Below are 23,910 nucleotides of genomic sequence, written 5' to 3'. Positions count from 1 at the left end.
AGAGTACTCTGGAACTATAGCTGCCAGAACCTGGGCTGATGGAAGATGAGGTAGGGGGACCATGGTAGGGCCTGGGAAAGGCAGATTTGGGCTCCATCCTGTCCCCAGTCATGGCCATGCTCTGTGCAAGAAGGAGACACCCGTCATCATCTCAGTCCAGACGGCAGGACCAAGAAGCAGGCAGCCTCCCAGCACTGTTGCTGTGGTCCTCGGGGGTGCTTTTGAGGGATCAGCCAGCCTCACATTCAGCAACCTCTCTGATTGATGGGCAATCTTCGCATATAGCTGTCCACAGCAAGGGGAACTATCTGTGACCCTGGGATGGAAGCTATTCCCTGCCCCACCAGCCCTAACCCTACCCCTTCACTACCAAAATTCCTGTGAGAACTGAGCTTAGTCTCCAGTAAGCTCAGGGCCAAGGTCCTTTGGGGCAGTGGTTCTCAACCTGTGGGTTGCAACCCACAGGAACTGTATTAAAGGGCTACAGCATTAGAAAGGTTGAGAACTGCCACTGCTTTGGGGTGGCACAATCTGAGTCCTGTGGCACAATACTGTAGAGTCCTGTACCTCAGGGTGAGGGAGGGTACAGAGACATTAAGCCTGGTAAGGAGGGCTTCAAGAGGTCTCGAGGAGAGGAAACCTGTATGAAAGGATGTGACATTCCCAGTCAGAAAGGGCACCCGAGAGGTGCCTTCTGTGTCCGTGAAGGACAGCTGGAAGTGATTTAAAATTACCTCTCTCAAGTGGAGGGGGCTTCCTGACCAGTGTTAAAAATAGAGAGATAAAGGGGAAGGCGAGCTGTCACCAGAGCAGAGGCTGCAGCCTCCCCTAGGGTGGCAGGACCTGGCTTGCTCAAGGCAGGTCCCTGTGTCTTTGAGAGCAGGGAGGTCCCCTGTTTGCTGTTTAGGGCTGGGTCTAAACCAAGGTAAGGCTTCCAAGAGAGTAATTGGCTATAAAGTGTGGCCTGACAGCATTAAATCAAGCCCCATAACTGAGACCACACACGCCTTTTCTTCCAGAAAATTCCGTGATCTATGTACATTCACTCAGCCAATACTTGCGTGCCTGACTGGCTGCCAGGCTCTCTGCCTTGCATGAGAAAGCCACAGGGTTGAGATGGACAAGGTCCCTGCCCCAGGGGAGGGGAGGGAGCCAGACCACCACAGACACCAGGGAGGCATGCAAGGGACGTGGACATTAAGATGGGCACACGCCGAGAGCAGGACGATGGACTGGGTGGTAACTAGGGGAGATGTTTGAGCTGAGATGTTAGGGCAGCAGAACAAGCTGGGGAAGGAAGAGGAAACCTGTATGAAACCTCTTCCAAGTCTGGGGAAGAGCCATCTAGACTGAGGCACAGGCTCAAAAGTACTTAGTGTGTTCAGAGAAGAGAAGGGAGGTGCTATGAGGCCAGAGTGAGGGTGTCATCAGTGGAGAAAGGTGAAACCCAGCACATGCAGGACCCAGTTGGATTGGGGTTTCTAAATTAAGAGAGCTTCAGGCACGAAAATGATGGTTTTTCTATATTAAACCTGGCAGCTATTTATATAGAGGGGGCTTAGGTAGCCATTTACCTATAGCATGTAGGTAGATCAGAAGAAGGTGGGTAGGTCAGTCAGGTGGCTTTGCAGGTTTTAAGGTGAGAAATGATGGTGGCTTGTGCTTGGGTAGACTGGAGTTGGCACATACTATGGTTTGAATGTTAGTTCCCTCCAAAACTCATGCTGAAATGTAGTTGCCATTGTAACAGTATTAAGAAGTGGGACCTTTATCCAGTGATAAGGCCATGAAGTCTTGTGGGTGGGGTTTGTGCTGCTATCACAGGGCAGGTTCAGCCCCTCTTGCTCTCTCTTGGCCTTTCTGCCTGCTGCCATGTGATGCTGCAGCAAGAAGGCCCTCACTAGACGCTGACACTGTCACCTTGGACTTCCCAGCCTCTAGAACTGTGAAAAAATCAATTTCTGTTCATTATAAATTACCTGGTTTTAGGTATTCTGTGATAGCAGCACAACATAAAACTGCCCAACCCAACTAGGTTCTGTGAATCCCGAACTCGGGGAGAGAACTAGGCCCAAGTTGCAGTGGTCAAGTCTCAGCTTCAACTTAGGTCACTGGCCCATGCTATTTGGAAACTGGATTTTGGGTTCCAACATAAGTCACCTTTATGAAGGGGTCACTAGGTTCTCCCTAGGAGCCACTGGGTTCTCCCTCCCTCACTGTCTCTGATCAGACCCCCGCTCCACACACAAGAGGGCCAGCTCCCCACAGAGCCAAGTTCCGAGGAGGGTGTAGTGTGGCCATCCCCCTCTCCCCCCGTCCCTGCTTCAGCAACTAACTAGCAAGCTTCCTTGGGTTAGTTACTCAGCCCTGTGAGCTTTAAGAGGCTACTGTTGACACAGAGATATTCTACATAATACCTAAAGTACCTGGCCTCCAATGTGATCCTTCAGCCACCATTTTTTAGGCCTGTGACCTCCTTTTAACTCAAGCTGTGGCTTCCTTAGCTTTCTCAGGATAGGGCTTGGATCTCCTTTTATTTCCTGGGAGTGTGACTCTGTTGTTCACAGAAAGTTTCCTTCTGATCACTCCTACATTCCCTCTTTACACCAGTGTTGCCCAGGTGAAGGGGCCAGGGAGCTGTCTGTCCTCCCTAGGCACAAGAGTACATGGCCAGGCCAGAGCAGAGAGCACCTACCTCACCTCAGAGAATGCTGGCCTCCCTGCTGCCCCACTGCAGACAGCTGGTCAGTTCAGCATTGCTTACTAGTGAGCCCAGAGTGGTGAGGCTGGGTCCATGTAGTTTAATAATACAGCACAGACAGAGGAAATAACTCAATAGAGGTCAGGTCATCTGAGTTGAAGTCCCAGTTCTGCCAATAACTCTATGACATCCGACAAGTCACTTGCCTTCCCCATGCATCCCCTTCCGTATCTATTCAGGGCCCAGCCATCTGTTACCCATGATGGGCCAGTCCTGACATTCTAGGATTCTGCATTGAGTTTTATTTTAATGCCTCTGGAGGTGGCATTTTTTTGAGCTCAAATGTGGATTTTTATAGCACTCTGCATGTAGGGTGCCTGGCACCTTTAAAAATAGGACCGTTCCCACGAATGTCGAGGAATAGCATGAGAGGTTCCTCGTGAGCCATCTGCACAGAGATGCCTGGGGAACATCGAGCAAGGCTTGGTTGGCATCATGGCCCAGAAGGAGAGGGTGTCTTCCCACCTTTCATTTGGATCTGAAATATGAGCAAATGCTTTTGCCATGGTGGCTGGTGGCAGCTGGCACATTTGGTGCCCAGATGGAGATTCCCAGCAGAGCCTGGGTCAAGAAGGACCCAAACTCCTTAATGGCAGCCTGTGATGACTCTGCCTGAGAGGAGTCAGGCAGAGGAGAGCAGATGGATCATGAGGGGCTGATCTGACCCCTGCTGAGGCTCTCTTCTGCCTACTCTTGCCTGGATCTGGGACCCATCATATGGAGCCTGGAGGACTGTTGAACTGGGTTTCACAATTGCCAAGAGCATCCAGATTAGACATTTGATATATCCTTGAACTATTTCTTCCATTCTCATAATGAGAATGAGGAAGAATTGGGAAGATGTCCATCCCCCAATTTTAAGCTTTCATCCCATTATTGGACCACACTCCTTATAATACACTTACAAAGTAATTTTTAAATGTAATTATCTGTGATTGGTATGATTATACCTCGCTGCATGTGTGTAATAAAATACCACTTTGTTAAACATAAACCTATTAAAAATTGTCAAATTTTTGTAACCCTGTTTTGGCATTTCTTAATTATTATTAACATATTGGGAGCCTTCACATGTATCGAGTGGACAAGCTTTTTATTTATTTCTCTTACCTTTCAGATCATAGCTCAACCTTATGCTTTTTTTCTCCTCACTGCATTAGATTCAAACAGTGACGAAGAGAGTCTCCGTGGCACCTTCGTCAGACGAGGAAGCCAATGCGACCAGCACAGTTGTCTCTCTGTTGAATGAAACCGTGACTGAGGCTCCTGAGGAGACGACGATGGTTATCAAGAAAGGCCTGGAGTTTAAGGACGGCATGAATGTCCTAGGTAGGCTAGGAGGCCGCCTAGGGCCCCTCCTCAGGGAGGTTTCAGGCTCCCTGACAATGCCCAACCTCTCCCACCCTCCTTCTCAAACACAGTACCTCCTCTGTCCTCCAGGGGGAGCAGGAATTCTCTCTGGGGAGCAGCTGGAGGGTCCCCAGGCATAAGCACTGAGTGATTAAGGGAGAGGAAGGGGGCAGAGAGATCACCAGGGAATGGCAACACAGGGGACTGACTCTCTGTCTCTAGGCATGGTCCCGACTCTGCGATAGCATTGGCAAGTCCCTTTCTCTGACTCTCCATGTTGTTAAGTGACACATACATTTCTTTCATTTCTTAAGTATTTTTTGATTGCCCTTGTATACCAGTGCTATGCTGGGTGTGGGGACTAGAGCACCCCAGCCTTCACAGTCTGAAAACAAACTCAGTGCCACCAGGAGGGTAAAGTTTTAGGGCAGATGCCAGAGGGACTTTAGAGATGAATTTGTTTAACTTTCTGGGATCCCAAGAAGCCCTTTCCCTGAGCCCAGTGCCTTCTTAGCATGCTATCTCCCAGGTAGGTGCCACCCCGGAGGTAGGTGCCATCCCAGAGGTAGGTGCCACGCCAGAAGTAGGTGCCACTCCACAGATAGGTGCCATCCCAGAGGTAGATGTCACCCCAGAGGTAGGTGTCATCCCACAGGTAGGTACCACTCCAGAGGTAGTGCCACCCAAGAGGTAGGTGACACCCCAGAGGTTGGTGCCACCCTAGGGGTAGGTGCCATCCCAGAGGTAAGTGTCACCCCTAAGGTAGAGGCAGGTGTCACCCCAGAGGTAGGTGCCGTCCCAGAGGTTTTTTGGTCTGCAGGTGGGCAGACCTGGGTTATAACCCTATATGGACCACTTACTGATTACATGACCTTAGTCCAGTTGATCCACCCCTCTGAGCTTCATTTGTAAAATGGACATGGGATCGGCATTTGTTTCATAGGTCAGTGTGAGGATTGAACAGGATCATGCATAGAGCACGTGCCGTGTGCTCAGGCATAGAGTGACAGTCATTATAAAGGAGCTGAGGAGCTCCATTAAAAAACACCCCCACCCTGAGACAGAGATTTCCCATCATGTGAGTGGCTCCAAATTGCCCTGTTTCCCCCCGCCATGGGTCTATTTCCCTGCCATCCACCCTCAGAATGGTGTCCCCAAGGCAAGAAACAGGACATTTAGAGAAGACCTAGGAGGAATGGGGACTCTGGATAAATGATTTCTGACCCTCCAGATGAGAGTTCTAAGAGCTCAGGTGACAGCTGTTTAGAAATGGATTAGCTTAGGGCGGTGCCTGTGGCTCAAGGAGTAGGGTGCTGGCCCCATATACTGGGGGTGGTGGGTTCGAACCCAGCCCCAGCCAAAAACTACAAAAAGAAAAAAAAAAAAAAAGGAACTAGATTAGCTCAGTGGCTTCTCCATCTTTTGTCATCCAAAATACCAAATGTCCTGTCTTCTTAGCTGGGTAGCCAGATAAAATACAAGATATCCAGTCAAATTTGAATTTTTGATAAACAAAAAATAATTTGTTAGTCTGTTCCAAATATTTCATAGGACATACAAATACTAAAAAAAAAAAAACAGAAATTCATTGTTGATCTGAAATTCTAAAAGCAATTGAGTGTCCTGTTGGTTCTCCATTTAGTAGCCCTTACTCCTTACCCACCCAGGATGGTGGACAGAAAGAGGGAGAGGGAACAGGACCACCCAGTCACTGAAAAGCAGAAGGGGTTCTTTCTTTCTTTCATTTTTAAAGTGTATTTATTTTTATTTAAATCATAACAGTGTACTGTGCATAATGCAAGGGTACAAGCCAAATCTATTCAGAGTAGAGTATAAATGTCTTAAAGGGGATCTTTGTTATTTGGCCTGACAGGAAGCTGGCTACACAAGTGAGAGTGAGGGAAGAGATAAGCTAACTAGGTTGCCAGGCGATGGAAAATCAGTACACATTACTAGTAATCAGCGAGGGGGAGGTGAGAGGCAGAAGGTTTTGTGAAAGTCCTCAGCATCCACCGCAGAGCAGCTCTTCTCCCTGATGACCCAGATATCTGTGACCCAGCCAAACCCCCCTTGGTTCATTAGGTTGGTCACAACTGAAGACTCTACTATCTTTGTTTTCTTCAGCCTCTGGAGGAGGTTGCAGCCATGAGTAATGGGGGCAAGGCTCTGGAGTGAATAATTCAAAGACCTTCCTGGTGGGTTCCAGAGTCTTGGTGGATTCTGGGAAGTCACATGACCTTGGGCTGTACGGGGGAGTTTCAACACAACTCACTACTCTCTCGACCCCAGCAACGAAGTCTAAGAGGGCTTTGTTCAAATGGAACACCCCCGTTCCAATGAGAGATTTCAATTAGGCAGTGTTTACAGAGGGAAATAACCCGATGAATGTCGGTTTCCATCCAAGTGCAGATCAAGGCTCTGGGAAGCTGAGGGGAGTTAGATTGTTGAGAAACTTCCAATTTACAAATCATGGCGAAATAAGGTTCTTTCCATGATCTTCCAAGGGCAGAGAGGGTGGCTTTTTTTTTCTGAGTTTGTGTTTCTGTCTTCCTGTTTTGGGCTTTGGAAAGTCCCCAGGATTAAGCATTGCAAAAAAGTGAAGACACAACCCTGGCTCTGGCCTTCCACTACCTTAGGGACCGGCTTCTCTCCTAAAAACCCCCTCTAGAAGCAAGTCTGGGTTCTACTCTAATCCCAACTGCTGAAACCAACTCCAATGGCTCCTTTAAAAGTCTGTCTCCTGTACTCACAGATACGACCAGTTTCTGCTGACACCAAGGGGAGCGCTTTCATCCCAGTTCTTTGGGACCTTGATAGCTTGTACATTTCCCTTGAAATGGAAGTAACCAAGCACCCTCAGCTATTCTCAGCCAGGATATTCAGCTTGATTCCTTTTCACCAGCCACCTTGCAAACTCTTCTCTGTGGGCTTAAAAAAAGGACTCACATTGAAAATTGATTTCATATATTACTACAGAACCAGTCCACTCTGTCCTGGCTCTAATCCTCACTAAGCTATTCTCTTTCCTGTGCCCAAAACTCACTTCTGAAGTCACTCATCAAGCTTTCTGGCTGAAAGCTAAAATGGGAGATATTAAATACCAAATACTAACAGTCCCAAGTGCAAGTGCTAGATTCTTTTTGCTAAAGGTGGAAAAAATTCAGCAAAGGGTAGTTAAATGGTCCGAGGCGACATGTGCTATGTGTAGAGAGGTTAGTGGGGTAGGTGACTAGGGGGAAAGTTAAGAGTTCAGAGACAAAGAATTCCTTTCTAAGAGAATCAAATTATAGTGCTATCATTTATCTGATATAGGTCAAGAATCCAGGTGGCACCTACCTCCGGGGTAGCACCTACCCCCACAATAGGAAATGGGATACAGTCGGAAGGAACTGGACTTTAAGTCTGCCAAAGTGGGATAGGGCAGGTGTGGAGAAAAGATGGGGGAGGGGTTGAGAAGAGAAGTGGCTCATACTTCAAAGGAAATGGCAGGTGGGCAAGCAAAGCCCTGTAGCCAGAGGTATTGCAACATTGCTTTATGGCCCATACAAGTAGTTAGAGTTGGGGCCCCAAGACTGGCAATAGCTGGTCAGGGTTCAGGCAGCTCATAGTGATGGGCACTCATTATAGACAGCCAGTCTCTCGGTGGGCTGGGGTGGGACACTGAGAGGGCTAACTGGCACAGGGGGGAGAGAAAAGCCAGGCTAAGCCTTGAACAAACTAAAGTATAGGGCAGCTTCCCAGGACCCTGGGCACTGGGGATGAGGCAAAGCTACACAGAAATAAGACCCATTGTTGGGTACTGGAGCTACTCCAAGATCCAGGACAGTCTGATGCTGTTGTGAAGGAGGTGGGAACCGAGCTCTTCGGATGCTTCCTGCCTGTGGTGGGAAGGATTGACGTGGAGTCTGGGGCACTGGAGCAGGGCTGAACCTAGATAAAAATTAAGGAAGGAAAAAGAGGGCCTGAGGGGTTAGTGACTTGCAAAGCCTGACAGTGAAATCTATGTTGTCTTTATGATCCTGAAAAATGTAAATAAAATTTAAAAAGAAAGCATTCTTACCATTTTGACCAGAAACGAATTAAGACAAATTCACAAATAATGGGTTAAATTCAAACCAACTGGGTCAACTGCAGTTACCCTACTTGTTTTAGATTTCTGACTGCTTTGTTTGACTTCTCCACGTTCCTCCTCCCTCTCATGGTCGGTGTGTAGCAATCAAAAAAAAAAAAATTCCCATTTAGGATTTTCCTAGAGTGAAACACAGACGCTATGCATTAATTTGGGATAACGCTAAACAATCTAGATTTAACCCCAACAAAGACTGTATGGACTAATTGGTCTCTGCCATTCCAAAAGTTCTCATGGTAATACCCAAGTCCCAACAAGCCTTTCTAAGCCTTGTTAATCTGTATAACGATGGAATCTACTTACACATGGTTTCATATGATCTCATAAGTGAGAGGAGAGAGAGAAGAGAAATTAGTTTAGAAATGTAAATGGATTCATTTTCTTCAAAGAACTAACACTACTTAACGTTTAACTTGCTCCTGTGGAAAATGTTAAGGAAAGCCGTAATTGTCAAGGGAAAAGTGACTTTCAGTGTGAAATAAAACACCTTGTTCTTTTAATGCCTACTTCCTGGGCATTAAAACATGGTTCCATATTCAGGAATCGGAAAGAATGAGGGGAAAAAAAAGAACACATACTTCATGATTTCCTTCTGTGTACTGTGATTCACCCAACAGGTCTGATAGGGTTTTTCATTGCTTTTGGCATTGCCATGGGGAAGATGGGTGAGCAGGCCAAGCTGATGGTGGAATTCTTCAACATCTTGAATGAGATCGTAATGAAGTTAGTGATCATGATCATGTGGTAAGTGGGCTTGTTCTTACTTCCTCTTTGGGGGGCTGTGAGACGCTGTTGGGGTCCCTAGAGATTACTGGAGCCCTCCTAGCCAGAAAGAGTGGGCAGGGACTAATCAAATAGCACTCCAGAAAGGCTTTGAGAGAGGGATGAAAATCTCTTTCTTGGTGCTACCAGTAGAAGCAGGGTTAGCAAATGATAGCCGTTGGCCAAATTTGCCATCTCATTGTAGAGCCAGTGAGTTAAGAATGGGTTTTATGTTTTTGTATGTCTGTCTTAGTTCAGGCTGCTATAACAAAGAACCATTGACTGGGTGGCTTATAAACAACACAGATTTATTTCTTATAGTTCTGGAAGCAGAAGCTCAAGATCAGGGTGCAGACAAGTCAAAGATCAAGGTGCTACTAGATTTGGTGTCTGGTGAGGGCCGTTCTTTATAGATGGCTCCTACGTGTGTGTCCTCACATGGCAGAAAGGGCAAAAAGGCCCCCTCAGGCCTCTTTTGTTAAAATCACTAATTCTAATCACCACCCGGATGGCCCACCTCTTAACAACAGTGTATTGGAAGCATATGAGTTTGCAGTGGAGGTGGGGGAGAGGAGAGCAAATGGGGGGGGAGGGCACAAATATTCAGTCCATTACAATGACTAAAACCCCAAATTCAAAAGAAGAATCATATTCCATGATACATAAAAGTTACATGAAATTCACATTCAGTGCCCATAAAGTTTTATTGAAACAGAGTCATGCCCATTTGCTTTATGTATTGCCTGTGTCTGATTTCATATTACAATGGCAAAGTTTAATCGTTGCCACTGAGTCTGTATAGCCCCCAAACCTAAAATATTTACTGCCTGGATCTTTATATAAAAACGTTTGCTGATCCTTGCACTGGAAGAAAAAAAAAGAGGCAATTTTAGAAAACCAATCATTAGGACTGAAGGTATTAGAGACACAGATGAAGAGCAGGCACCAGGGACATGGCGTGACGCAGGGAGTGCAGGGGAACTGCTGCTCCAAGATTCTGGTGTCCAAAAGCAATGTCTTAGACATGAGGACTCATGTAGAAGAGAAAACAGGTCGTTAGGTCATCTTGCACACAAAAATGAAATTCCAAGGATATATAAACTGTAAGTGCTTTTGGAAGTCTGGTCTCATGGGGTTTTATAGGGAAAATCAAGATTTGGTTATTAAAAGGATTTGTTCTGTAAAATTTGTATTCAGTCAAAAGGCCACACTCAAAGATCAAGAAGGCCCCAAGGCTGGAGGTTCCCCGCCCCAGTTGATTCTTTTAACGTCATCATGATCATTATTATCATAAAAGCTATCATTTATTGATTTCCTTTTCCCTGTGAAGAGCCATGATAGGGTTTAATACCTATCAGATGTAATCCCAACAACCTTGCAAAGATGGTGTTATTATTCCCATTTTAAAATTCAACTGAGGCTCATTGAAGGTGAATTAACTGGCTTAAGATTACATAGCCAGGAAAATGAAAAACTGGGGTTCATATGGGTATTAAAATCCTTGATGCAGAAGCAAGGTATTTGTTGTTGTTGTTGCTTGAATCCTCTAAGCAATATTGTCTCCACTTTAGTTCCTGTGCATTTATAGTCAGTGGTTCTATACTCTAGTGTAGCCCAGGGATCCGGAGTCTCCACTTCCCCATTAAGGAAGCTTCAGTGATTGGAACCTTCTGGTGTCCTGTATTATCAGACAGGAAGCTTTTTCTATGTGTTTGTTTCAGACTTCTAGGATGGTCCTGTCGGTCTGCTTAGAAAAAAATGGAACCACTCTCAGCCCAGGCCACATCTGTGTTCTGTTTCCCCAGGAACTCTGGGTTATGTATTTCCCATCTTTGCACGTTCCAGGCCTACCACCTTCTCCCTGCTCCTCCTCTGATGTGTCTCCACTTTTGTCCAGGTGTCTTCCATCGAAACTCCAGCTGCTTATTATCTTTGTCTTTGTCCTGCCTTTCACCGTCGCTCATAAGGGCAAAAATCTGTCCTTGACTTTTTTTTTTATCTCCACAGAATCAACCACAGTCATGTGCCTGTAGTCAGTTCTTATGAAAACTTCAGGAATAAATGGGGTAGCTAAAAGCTTCGGGATTTCAGGAACCAGATTTAATAGCCCTGGCTTGTTTGGACCATGGTTTTATGGTGCTTTTAAAACACAGAAAGGATGCTAGTAAAATAATATGTTCTCTTTTATTATTATACTAATTCTTCAGCTTCCTAGGCAATGTTAGATTTCTGGGTATTTCTTTTGTATGAAGATTTAAGGTAACATGGTGGTGTTGTAAAAAATATGTTTTTAAGTCCTTCAGATCCATCGGATTTAATAAATGATAATACATAAAGCAGAACAGGTCTCTTGCTTAAATGTTAGGATCTTCCTTGTATCCTAGAACGTCTAGCAGTGTGTGCATCCTTACTCCCAGCGTGCAGCCCACGTTTCTGTAATGCAGTGCCAGGGACGTGGGCAATATGTGCAGCTTCCTTCCTAGACACATTTCCACCGAACCCTTGCAGGAAATGGAAGCTTCTAGGAAATCAGATAACACAGTGGGATAAAGTACAGCAGCCTCCCTTCTCCCCAGGCAATGGATGGTAGTGCAGATTAAACAGTTTCCTGTCATGGAAAAGATTTAGCATCATGTCTAAGAGAGGAAGAGCCACCGTGAGGCAGGGATAAGACTCATGGAATGAGTAATTCCCGCATCTGCTGGTTACCTCATCCAGGCACAGGGTCAGCAAGATGCCGGATGACATGGGATGCTAATTCCACGCGTGGCTTTCATTTTTCAGCCCACGCCTCAGCATCAGCATTTGCTAATGGTGTGTGTATGCAGGGTCTGCCTAAAACAGCCAGGCACTTTGACACCCTCCCAAGCTGAAATAATCAAAATTCTTTTGCATTTTTTTTTCTATGTAGTGGTAAGAATAGTAATAATAGCAAAATACAACACTTAGAAGATTATGATGATATAATTATCATTGCTAAATTATAACTTAGAATTATTAACTGCTTACTGTATGCTCAGTGCTATTTCAATTACTATCCACATATGAACTCATTCATTCAAGGATCTTATTATTAAGTCGTATAGGAAATTGACCAAGTTCCTGCTCTACGCTCACTATTATTCCAGTTACTTTACTTGCTTTACCTTATTTCTTCTTCACAATAGTACCTAACGAAGTAGGGTGCTATCCATTTTGCAGGTGAGAAAACTAAGCACAGAGGTTGACTTGCTCAGTGTGTGCAGCTGTACGGAAGGGATAGTGGCATCTGAGTCAGGTTCTCCCTGACTTTAGACTGGATTGAATCCAGGCTTCTTCTATTATAAGGTGTATGGCTGCAGGCAGGTTAGACACTCTCTAAGCCCCCAATATCCTCTCTCGAAAATGGAATAATTGTCGAATCCGTGTCATAGAGTGGCTGTGAGAATTAAGTAAGACTGTGATTAATAGTCACCATGCCTTTCCTATGTGCTGGGAACTGTCTGAGCGTTTTACTTGAATTAGTATTATAGCTACTTGTTATTATCATTACTTTCATCATTTCAAGCCCTTAGCCTTTGTATCTCTGTGTTCATAAATTCCTTCAGAAGCTTGAAAAGCTCTTACTTATGGAGTGATTTTCATATCCTCATTTTCTGATAAAGTTCTTTAAAACATTCTTTTTCAAAATCTGAAAAACTTAAACAGAAACCAAAACTTTTCATAATCTCACATCATTAAAAACATAAGGTGAGAAGTAAACTCTCTGCCCGCCCTTCCGTTTCTCCATTCCGGTAAATAACCATCCAGCCACACCATTAAAGAAAAACTGTTGTGACGTTTGTTAAAGCATGATAGAGCAGACTTTATGCAGAACTATTTCAGTAAGAATAAAGTCCACAAACAGGAATGGTATTTTGCAGTGGGGGAGAGAGATGGGGCTCAACTCGGAATATAGCATGAGCAAGTGGAAATTTATAGCCATAGAGTGGGGTCTGGGGGTGTCATTGAATGGAAAATTACAAAGAGGAAACATTAGGGGTAAGAGAGTTTCTGGGTAAACTGACCTAATAACCTTTCTGCTGCAAACAGGCCAAGGGGGGTGGTGGAGGATGAGGAACCCAATCAGGGGATATCAAGGGAGACCGGATTTTGAGGGTGGGGATTCTTGCTAACCTGATTAGCAGGGTTCTTTCCTAAAAATGGATTTTATAAGTAAGTGTCCAGATGGGCCCAAGAGAAGGTTCAGGAGCCCCTCTAAAGTTTAGTCAAGCAAAGGCTCTTTTGCCAACCCATTCATTCTTTCATTCAATACGTATTCTGTTGTGTGATGGTCGTGATTTTAGCCACTGGAGACACAGTGGTGGAATAAGACAGGGAAAGTTTCATGGCCTGGTGGAGCTTATATTCTAGGGAAAGGAGAGAGGAAAACCAAAAGGGAGCAATAAGAATTCACACAGTAGTAAGTCCCAGGGCTGGGGGTAGAGATGGACAGTGCTGGGTTGGTGACCACACGGAGCTGTTTTGGAACTTTGATGACGACCTGCAGAGCAGGAGCCAGGCAGCTTGGTGAAGAACTGAGGGGAGGATGTTCCAGGCAGAGGAAATGACGAAGGGAAAGTCTTTCCAGGATGATAGGAGAGGTCTGGAGAGGCTGGAGGGTAATGGTTGGTGGGAGAGTCCTGCAGGCCACCAGGATGGGTTGGAGTTAATTTACTTACAAAAGGAGGTCTCTCGAGGTGTACTATGTCTGGAGGGAGTACACACCGAGTTTCACTCTGTTCTGATGAAAAGTTCTAATCCACTTTCAGTAACTCTCAACAAAAGTCACTCTTTGGGTGGCTAGAACACCTATCCCTAAGTGGACTGAGAAAAACGGAGCTTCATGTTGCTTCCTGAGCCCAAGTACAAACAGCACCTTCAGGCAACGCCTGAGATGTGTCTTTAACTCTGTTGACAGGCTCTTCCAATTCTGCCTTCACTGGGGATCTGTCCCAAAGTGGAAAACTGACATTGTTATTGAATGTGTGTGGGACAGAACCAGGGTGGCTTCCCTGCAGGATTGGGGAAGTCCCTCAGCTGACCACAGTTCTAATGACTATCCTACCATTTTTTCTGGGCCTGAAAGTCCCCAGTCAATTTCTTCAGCAGGTTTAGATCTCCAAGGTCTTGAATAAGTTGGAGCTACAGAAAATGGTTTCCAAAAGCCAACCAAGTGACCTCTGCATCTTGTCAGGGGCAGATTAGATTTTGTTCCTTAAAATATTGGTTTTCAAACACCTCCGATTTACTTGTAGTGTTTAAAATGTAAATTCCCCAGGTCAGCTTGGGAAATTCTTACTCCCTAGGTATGGGGTGCACCTAGGGAATTTGACAGACGGGGGATTTTGATGCAGGTGGCCAAGGGCACGCAGACACTAATTCAGTTGTGGGAATCTCGTGTGCTGTGGCTGAGTTTGTGTTTGTGAGGTTGAGAGCAGTCCTGGGAGAGAGGTCTTGGTGGGACCCTTAGGCTGGCAAGGGCTGAGGTACAAAGTGGGTAGAGGCTAAAAGGGACACAGCAGTAAGATAGACTCAACAGGCCAGTCCTAGATGAATGAATGGCCTGGAAAACAGAGCACAGAGCTGAGAATGGGTCTAGTCTAAGAGGGGCATGGAAGCCACTCCCTCTTCCTCATTCTGTAGACACATCCTTCTAGTGTAGAAACTGAACCGACAGTTACTAGGCATTGCCTGGCTTCAGAACTCTCAGCGGAACCTTCTGCTTCTTTATGCAAAATCAAAGTTTGTGGCTTTGATTATTTGCTTTATCTCAGGAGCTTTGGTGGTGATTTTGATTACTAGGCATTTGCCCATTATTTTCCACAGAATGTCATTTTTGTTGTTGAGACAGTCTCACTCTGTTGCCCAGGCTAGAGTGCTGGGGCATTAGCCTAGCTCATAACAACCTCAAATTCCTGGGTTCAAGTGATCCTCTTACCTCAACCTCCTGAGTAGCTGGGACTATAGGCACCTGTCATAAAGCCCAGCTAATTTTCCTATTTTTAGTAGGGCCAAGGTCTTGCTTTGCTCAGGCTGGTCTTGAACTCCTGAGCTCAAGGGAATCCTCCCACCTCAGCCTTTCAAAGTGTTAGGGTTACAGGCATGGGCCACCACACCCAACCAGAATGTCATTTTCAATGAGACAATTCATTGATATGGAAACCCAGGAACTCAGAAGCCTCAGTTTCTTTTTTTGTTTGTTTGTTTGTTTGTTTGTTTGTTTTTTGTTGTTGTTGTTGAGACAGAGTTCCACCTTGTGCCCTGAGTAGAGGGCAGTGGCGTCGGAGCTCGCTGCAACCTCAGACTCCAGCTGCGGGCATCCTGCTGCCTCAGCCTCTGAAGCCGCTGGGATTACAGGCGCTCGCCGCGGCGCCCGGCTGAGTTTTTCCATTTTTTTTAATGAGTTGGGGGTCTCACTTTCGCTCAGGCGAGTCTCGAACTCCTGAGCTCAAGCAATCCTCCCTCGTCAGCCTCCCACAGTGTTGGGATTACAGGCGTGAGCCGCTGCGCCCGGCAAGCCTCAGTTTCTGAGTGAAAGCTCAAGTTACTCGTTTTAAAAAACAGGCATAGGAAAGCTCTTCTCATGTCCTAATTAATGTTCGTGCTAGTTCTGAAGACCAAGGTGTTTAGGTTAACAAGGGGCTCTTGCTTGTAGTATTTATCAACCAAAATACTTCTGGCCTTTGATTGACATTCTGGCCTCTGATTGACACTTTCAGGCCTTTGATTGACATTCTCGGTTTACAGTGAAAACATGCTTTTCCCAGCTGGCTGAGTGTTCCAGGGGTAAACTGTTACTGGTCTCTAGTTCCTTTGGCCCTGGCTCACATCATTCTCCAGGGGGACTCCATAGCAGGTCTTCCTTGGCAAACAGTCTTGAAAACATTTTCTCTCCATTCTACAAATTGTTTCTCCCAGAAGAGGAGGAAAATTGAATGGCACGCAAAACTGCTTGTATCTGTATTTTTCTAGACCTTTTTAATTTCTCTAAACATCTTGGAGAAAGAATATTAATCTCTTGGTTTATGAAGATAAATGCCTTTGGCTTTATAGGAAAGTGCATTCTGCTCAGATATTTACAATCTCGGTGAATACAGCTCTGGCCCCTGAGACTACCCCGCCGTTTTAAGAGATGTTGTGACTGTGTTCATGCCGGAATGTAAAATGGCAGAAAGGCCGTTTAAATTTTCTGGTGTCAAGGGAAGCCATCCTCAAACATGGCCAGCCTGCGCCCTAGGGAGAGGACAAGGAGATGCTCATCTGGAAAGAGAGTGGCTAGGCTGATGGTTTAACTAACTAGTGTCACTTACAAGTCAGTTCGTTCAGGATAAGTTTTCTCTTGAGAGAATGTTTTCCTTAGGAAAACATCTGCAATTAGGTAGCCCGTGAGATGTTCTAGAAAACCTCGCTAACTCAGACGTGACTCATTAAGCGTGGGTGATAATAGGACAGTGGGGTATATATTAGAAAACCTACAAGGGATTCCTTTATCAGGAGTCAGAGAACAAATCATGGTACTGGCAGGGAAGGGGCAGTGGTTTCTAGCAGTGGACACTGTTCAAAAATGTAATCCCTGCAGCAACCCTGTGAGGTTGGAGTCAGCCTTTCAGACCCTTGATGTTCACGTCTGCAAAATGAGAAAAAGCCACTAACCAAGTCACAGAGCTGGTAGGGGACAGGACAAGCTCGCATGGTTGTATACAGTTTTGTCATCTACTCTTCACGTGTTTTTTTTTTTTTTTTTTAAACCTGGGAAAAGACTTGGTCTGGAAACAATCACCAAAGCCTCGAGTCTGTTTAGGTGTCCCTCTCATTTTCCTGACTGCCTCACCTCCCCAGGAGCCTATCTTCCCCAGAATCTTTTTCTCAGATATGTTCGACATTTTTAATAAGGTATTAGGCTTCCCACAAATATTTTCTTTTTGGTCAAAAACGTCACAGGCTGAACCAATTCATGCCCCAGCAACACCACCTTGGATGGTAAGGAAAGGATGTCACCAAGTAGGAAGAAGAGAGCGAGATGAGAGGGAGAAAATTGTTAGCTTTCCCCAAGAATGAGGACAGCAATCATTTCTAAGCTCTTTATAAAATGCGAGATAGAAATTGCCATCTGTAGAGAGCTATGACATATCGCTACAGGGAAGTGGTTCATGTTGGCAAAAGAAAATCCCCCAGTCATGAAGTTTCATAGACCTGAGATTGTTCTTCTCTTACTTCCTGGCTTTGGGGTCTGAGGCTGATTATTTAACTTGTCTGAACCTCAGTTTCTTTCTCTGCCAAACAGGAATAGTGATAACTGAACTGTAGGGTTGTGGTAAGAATTAAGTGAGGCAGCGAGTGTGCAGCTCTCCCCACGGTGCTTGGAACGCAGTGAATAATGGCCAGCAGCACTGTCAGAGGAGTATGGAAACATGACTTTCAGGCTCAGAAGTAATAAAGCCTCATTTCTCTAAATGTACTTTTTGGATCAGATGGTTTTCTTATTTTGGCATCTCTCTCTTTCTCTCTCTCCCCTCCCCTTCTCTCCCTCTCTCATTTTAATATAGTCTCTTATCTTTTAAGGCAAAAATAGCGCAAATTTACACCCCCCACACCCATTTATACCTTTCTGTAAAGCTCAAAGTGATTCCCAAATTTCTAGCCTGGGCCCGAGGAACACAGAATTCAAACAAGATTCCCAGAGAAATAACATATATCCTGTGTCCCTCAGCTTTTAACATGGCAGATGACGGTAAAGCTAAAATACGGTAAAGCATGTTTTGTTTTTTATTATTCCTAAAACTCACCTTAACAACCAAGTTTGCGTTTGAACTTTTCATCAGAGCAGACACCACCAGATCCAGAAAAAGACTTCAGTAGTTAGGGCAGTTAGCCCCAAGTCAAAAATAGCATCTTTTGAATCTTCTGACCCTTTTCAGCAAAACCCTTTTTAGACAGAAAAGTGAAGGGTTTTCTTCAGGGTGCAGTACAGATACAGCCTCAGATTTAAGTTCTGAATATGATAATGATCTCTTCAATGTTGGTTTTATTTTCATTTTTCCTTTTGTGTTTTTCAGGTATTCTCCCCTGGGTATCGCCTGCCTAATTTGTGGGAAGATCATTGCAATCAAGGACTTGGAAGTGGTTGCTAGGCAACTGGGGATGTACATGGTAACAGTGATTGTGGGCCTCATCATCCATGGGGGCATCTTTCTCCCCCTGATTTACTTTATAGTGACCAGGAAAAACCCCTTCTCCTTTTTTGCTGGCATTTTCCAAGCTTGGATCACTGCCCTGGGCACCGCTTCCAGGTAGAGAAAACAAGACATTGCCTTTCTCTCTGCTCACTGCTTTGGCCTCTTTGCCACTTCCTGTTTCTCCCAACCCTCCCACCGCCAGTTAAATGAGAACACTTTTCACGTATTACTAAAACCTTTTTGAAAAGGTAAATGCTTGTCTCCTTCTAGGAACTTTTAGCTGATATGCAAGTGTATTGGAAATAGGATGTCATATTAAATTTTCCAGATGCTATTAACTTCTGCCTAATTTTCACCTTTAACATGAATCTTGTTTTAAATGTTTTCCCTAGGGGCATAACAGGATATTGTTCAATTATCTTACCTGCGATTTAGAAAATCCTATCCCCGATTATCACTCTATTGAGGTTTTGGCAAAAAATTTTTCAAAAGTAGGAGAACCAGCTTTTACAAGATAAATGGTATTATGGTTGAGCTTTTTCAAACAAACAGAAGCCAGCCAAGTCTTTGACCTTGGCACGAACCTCCAATGGACTATTCTGCCCCAGATTCGACATTGACAGAGAATCAGTTCCTCCCCAGTGTCTAGGTGACCAAGAGGAGCCCAGGGGAAAAAATCGCTTTGAATATCATCTTGGGCTGAATTTAGCAAAAAAAAAAAAAAAAGAAACAAAAAGAAATTCATAAGAAATGCTTTATAATTTAGCATTTTAAAGGCTAGAGAGAATTTTATTCTTTAAGCTTGCCGTCGTCATAGTCTGGCAAGGCAGTGGCTGAGATCATGAAACAGGTGGCAGGGAGACTAAGCAGACTCTGAAACCCATGGCTCTCGGTCGAGACCTTGTTGTGGAGCCTGTGATCACATTCTCTGCTAGTGTGTTGGTCACTCTGCGACTCAAGGGCCTGCTGCTTCAAGGCTACGTCAAGGTCAAACAGTTAGGGTTTCCATAAGTGATCTAACAGACCGCTACTGTGGGAAGCCAAATTATATTTCCATCTTGGAAATCAATGAGAATTTGGTGCTGGTAGAAAATGGAGTTTCAGAAAAGACTGGAATATACATACAATTTGGGGGATCCAGATTCTGCATCCAGTTTCCAAGATGAAGAGAATTACTTCAAACTTGCTTTTTCTCTTTTTGGCCCTATAAATGTATGGCTAAGTGTCTCTATCTATAAGGATTCCCTCCATTTGGAGACAAAGTCAAACATTTTTTTTCCAAAATAAAACCAACCTTATCTGACTTTGTTTTCTGGTTATAAGCATGACATTTTCTCATTGTGTGAAAGGCCAGGCAGCACAATTTTGAAGAGGAAAATGAGTTTCATCAGTAAGTTATTCCATCACCCAGTGGTAATTGATGGTAACTTTCTAATTCATCTTAGAATTAATGGGAATTCATCTTTCCAGTTCTCATTTATATTGTTTTATAAACTACTGTTTTTAAATGGTCAATATGCCATAAAAGTTATAGTATTTTTATTACTATAGACTTTATTCCTAAGTTTTTATTTGAGACAGGGTCTCACTGTGTTGCCAGGCTGGTCCCAAATTCCTGGACTCAAGACCATCCTCCCATCTCAGACTCCTGAGTAGCTGGGATTGCAGACACCTGCCATAGGGCCTAGTTTTGAGCATTTTTTTTTTCTTCTTGTTTGTTTTAAAGACAGGGTCTGGCTCTGTTGCCCAGGCTGGAGTGTAGTGGTGCCATCATAGTTCACTGAAGACTCCAGCTTCTGGGCTTTATTTTTAAAACTGCATTAAAATACACATTGTGTGCTTCAATACAAACCCCACCCACTGCACCCATAGTGACACACTTGTAAGGCCTAACAATTAAACAGGGCTTGACCAACATCCTTATAAATACGTCTGTTCAAGGCTGTGGAATTCCGAAGTCAAATGATGTGCACGTTGATAGTTTTGAAACATATCACCATCAATAATAAAACTAATAATAAAAGATTCATTATTTGATGTTCCCACTAGCTGGGCTTGAGAGTGTACCTTTCTCTACCTACTTCACAGCCTGGACATTATCAGTCACTTTAATGGTTTCCAAACTTAGCGGTGAAAGACAATCTCGTTGAATTTGCTTTGTCTTTGATACTCTTGATGGGCAACATCTTTCTGTGTGCTCATGGACCATCCTTCCCCTTTGCTCTGCCTCCTGAATTGTCCATTAGCTCAGCTTCCTGGTGGGCACTCATTCTTTCCCAGTGGGTCTTCAAGCTCTTCTTGTGTCTAAGAATATCGGCTCACAGGTCACATGTTGCAATGAACGCCCTTCTTCACTTGACATTTGCCTTACGTATTTACAGTGCTTTTTGCCTCTAGAAGTTTTTAATTTGGACTTAGTCGAAGCTGACAGTATTTTCCTTTAGTATTTAGAATTTTGATTTTACTCCTGGGTATCTCTTCTCCCCAAGATTATAAAACATTACTTTATGTTTTCTCTCAATGCCTTTATGGTCTTGATTTTAAACTATTTCAAAAATAGTATCATTAATTTGTTTAATGACTATTCAAAAAAAATCCAAGTACCTTTATAGGACAAGGTGACTCTTAAAGAGATTTGGATGGCCCACTTACATGTTTAAACCAAGAGAAATACTTAGGCTTTTCTGACCAAGGCAGAAAATGTTAGACCCACCCCAATTTCTTTATTTTTATTTTTGTTTATTTTTTTCCAACCCAACTCCTTACCTTGTATTTCATTTGAAAAATGTGGTTTTAATCTTTGGTTAAAGTGTGGCTTTTGCCTGGATGTGGAATTTCTTTCCCTTCAAAGGCCATGTGGCCTGAGTCACATTCCAAGAATTAACTCAGGATTTCCTTGCCATAATGGCCACAAGGGAAAAAAACACAAAACCTAAGGGCAGCCCACTAAATGCCCTGTCAGCTTCCTTGGACTTTGTACTGAATGAGGATGTCAAGGGTGGTTGACCAGCTTTTCCCAGTGATTTCCGAGGCTAAAGTCAGGGAGGGCCGATGAGGGAAGGGTAGCCTGGGACAGACCTGTCTCCATCCCTCTGACTTCAGGGCATGCTGTTCAAACTCTTCTGGAAAAAAACAGAAGAATTTCAAGTATCTAACAGTTATTAATAGTAACATCTGAAGACTGTCATATGGCCATGGAAGCAGGAGCCAAGAAGCAATGTCAGAACGTTAGCCTGTCAACACAGGAAAGCTTGAAATTAAAATTCTCACGTCCTAGTTTGTATTGATTGAGTATATGTGGATTTTTAAGACAAATAAATCCTATCCAGTAAGGAAATAGAGGATATTTTCATACCTCACCAATTATTTTTCCCAGTGGTATTTTGGAAAAATAAATGCAATAATAAAAATTAATGTGTTAAGGCTGGACACGGTGGCTCATGCCTGTATTCCCAGCACTCTGGGAGGCTGAAGTGTGTGGATTGCTTGAGCTCAAGGGTTCAAGACCAGCCTGAACAAGAGTGAGACCATGTCTCTACTAAAAATAGAGAACTAGTCAGGCATTGTGGCAGATACCTGCAGTCCCAGCTACTTGGGAGGCTGAGGCCAGAGGATTGCTTGAGCCAAGAGTTTGAGGTTTCTGTGAGTTATGACACACTACACTCTACCCAGGGCATTAGGGTGAGACTCTGTCTTAAAAAACAAAAAATTAAAAATTAATGTGTTCCAGCAATTCCAGAAATGTCCTTAAGTTTATGCAATCAAGAACCCTGGCTGCCTGATGTATGGCTAAGAAGTTATCTCAGACCAGTCCTAGAGCCTGGCAAACCTTCAAAAGGGACCCAGGAAAGGGCAGGGTGAGAGGAAGGAAGGGACATTAACTTCTCATCAAGACAGCTGGGGTGGCATGCAAATGATGGCATGCCCTGTCCCTGCATGCAAATAAGGCCAGACCCTAACTTCCCCCTGGGTTTATAAGGTTTTAGTAATGAAATGATCCCCCCTCCTTCATTTCTTCTCCCTATCTAAGATCAAGTGGGTGTTATGAGACAGATCCCTGACCTAAAATCACAAAGATTATTCTGGTAACATGAATCTGGCTTGGCTAAAGTCATTTGGGAGCTTGTGGGCCAGTGGTTTGATAAGATACAGATTTGATTGTCCCTCATTTTAGAGCTTCTGTTTCCTTGGTGCTAAGGAGGCCTTGGAATCTGCATTTCATTTAGTTTCCCTAAAGTGATGGTCTTCTCCCACTCTCTAAGAAAATAAGGAGTCTGTGTCTCTCCTAGTCACTAATTCTACTAGGACCGTGAGTGCAAGAGAGAAAGCACCTCTACATTCTGTCTGCATGGAAGGTTTTCTAAATCATTTGGCTAAGGTTAGAATAGAACAACAACAACAACAAAAGCTGGCCCACAAAGCACTCCCACTGCAGTTCTCGTGTTCTGCATTGCTTTCTACACCATTCAGCTTTGCAGCAAATCTGCCCACCCTCCCATGTACTTCCATCCACATGAAAATATATTCTGGTCTTCAGAAACCTTATTCTTACAAGTCTCCAATTTTAAAAGACATATGAACATGTCAGGAGTTCTGGCCTTGGAGGCTGGGTCGTGTGGCCATGAATCCACATCCCACTCCTGAGAGGACTGGGTGAAATTGCTTCATATTGTGTCTTTAATTAGCTGTGATACACCTGCTTTTCTGCTCTGTATTGTTGGAATGACCATAGAGTTGGCTGATGACCACCTATCAGGGAGCTGGACTGTCCATGAGATTCCCCAGTGAATTGCTTGAAGCTTGGGTTTATGCCAAAGGGTGCATGATGTGTGTGTTAGTCTTCAAATTTGTAAGCCCTGCTCAGGGCAATTCCCAGGGGCTGGATGAAATCCATGTAGTCATTTTATTGGAAACAGCATTTCTAGCTTGACATTATGGGTCATTCAAAAATTCTTCGTTCCATTTCACTGTTGACAAGCTGATTTTTTTCTGACACAGTTTGGTTGTTTTGCAACCCAATTTATGTGGGCAACCAGATGCACTTCAAAACGGAATCCAAGATAGAAACAGTGACCAACCAAAGGAGAAAGAGCTGCTGGAAGCTCTCACAAACCAGAACCAAAAAAATTATTTTGCTGCCTATTCGCATGTTAATAAGATTGAGTTTGAGCCTCCAACTCCCGAGTTTTTAATTTGGCTCCAGATGCAGGTCACATTGTTCTACTGGAACAAAGGAAGGCAACCCTTGCAGTGGCATTCCAGTTTGTTCTTTGTCCTGTTTCTCTAAAGTGGACATGACCCTGTCTCTCTCTTTTTCTGTGTCCCTTAGCGCTGGAACTTTGCCTGTCACTTTCCGTTGCCTGGAAGAAAATCTAGGGATCGATAAGCGTGTGACCAGATTTGTCCTCCCAGTTGGAGCGACCATTAACATGGATGGTACAGCCCTCTATGAAGCAGTGGCCGCCATCTTTATAGCCCAGATGAATGGCGTTGTCCTGGATGGAGGCCAGATTGTGACCGTGAGGTGAGTGAGTGTGGGGGGAAGCATGGGAACAACCTTCTACCCTACTTCCCCTCCATGTTAACTCCATGTGACAGAGACCACCTAAACTCCAGTTCTCCTGCTGGAAGAATGATGAAGGTAGTAAGAGAAGAGGATTACTGTCAGCCATCAAAGGGAAAAGGTCACAGTCAGAAGAAGACTTGTGTTA

At 44.3% G+C, this 23,910-nt stretch overlaps 1 protein-coding gene across 4 annotated transcripts in view; it reads left to right on the top strand.

Moving 5' to 3' along the window:
* SLC1A2 (solute carrier family 1 member 2) overlaps positions 1 to 23,910 on the top strand; it is a 93,700-nt gene that overhangs the window by 45,592 nt on the left and 24,198 nt on the right. For all 4 annotated transcript variants that reach the window (XM_012803893.2, XM_012803889.2, XM_023509268.1 and 1 more), the window contains exons 5-8: positions 3,922 to 4,090; positions 8,858 to 8,984; positions 18,080 to 18,313; positions 23,529 to 23,723. In XM_012803893.2, coding sequence (XP_012659347.1) covers positions 3,922 to 4,090; positions 8,858 to 8,984; positions 18,080 to 18,313; positions 23,529 to 23,723 — 725 coding nt within the window. The remainder of the gene's footprint in view (positions 1 to 3,921; positions 4,091 to 8,857; positions 8,985 to 18,079; positions 18,314 to 23,528; positions 23,724 to 23,910) is intronic.

This window comes from Otolemur garnettii, unplaced genomic scaffold (assembly GCF_000181295.1).
Source record: "Otolemur garnettii isolate 467f Iridium unplaced genomic scaffold, OtoGar3 scaffold00001, whole genome shotgun sequence".
Classification (NCBI taxonomy): Eukaryota; Metazoa; Chordata; class Mammalia; order Primates; family Galagidae; genus Otolemur; species Otolemur garnettii.
The sequence above is the reverse complement of the archived record's forward strand: the minus strand, read 5'-3'. Positions and strand labels throughout refer to the sequence as shown.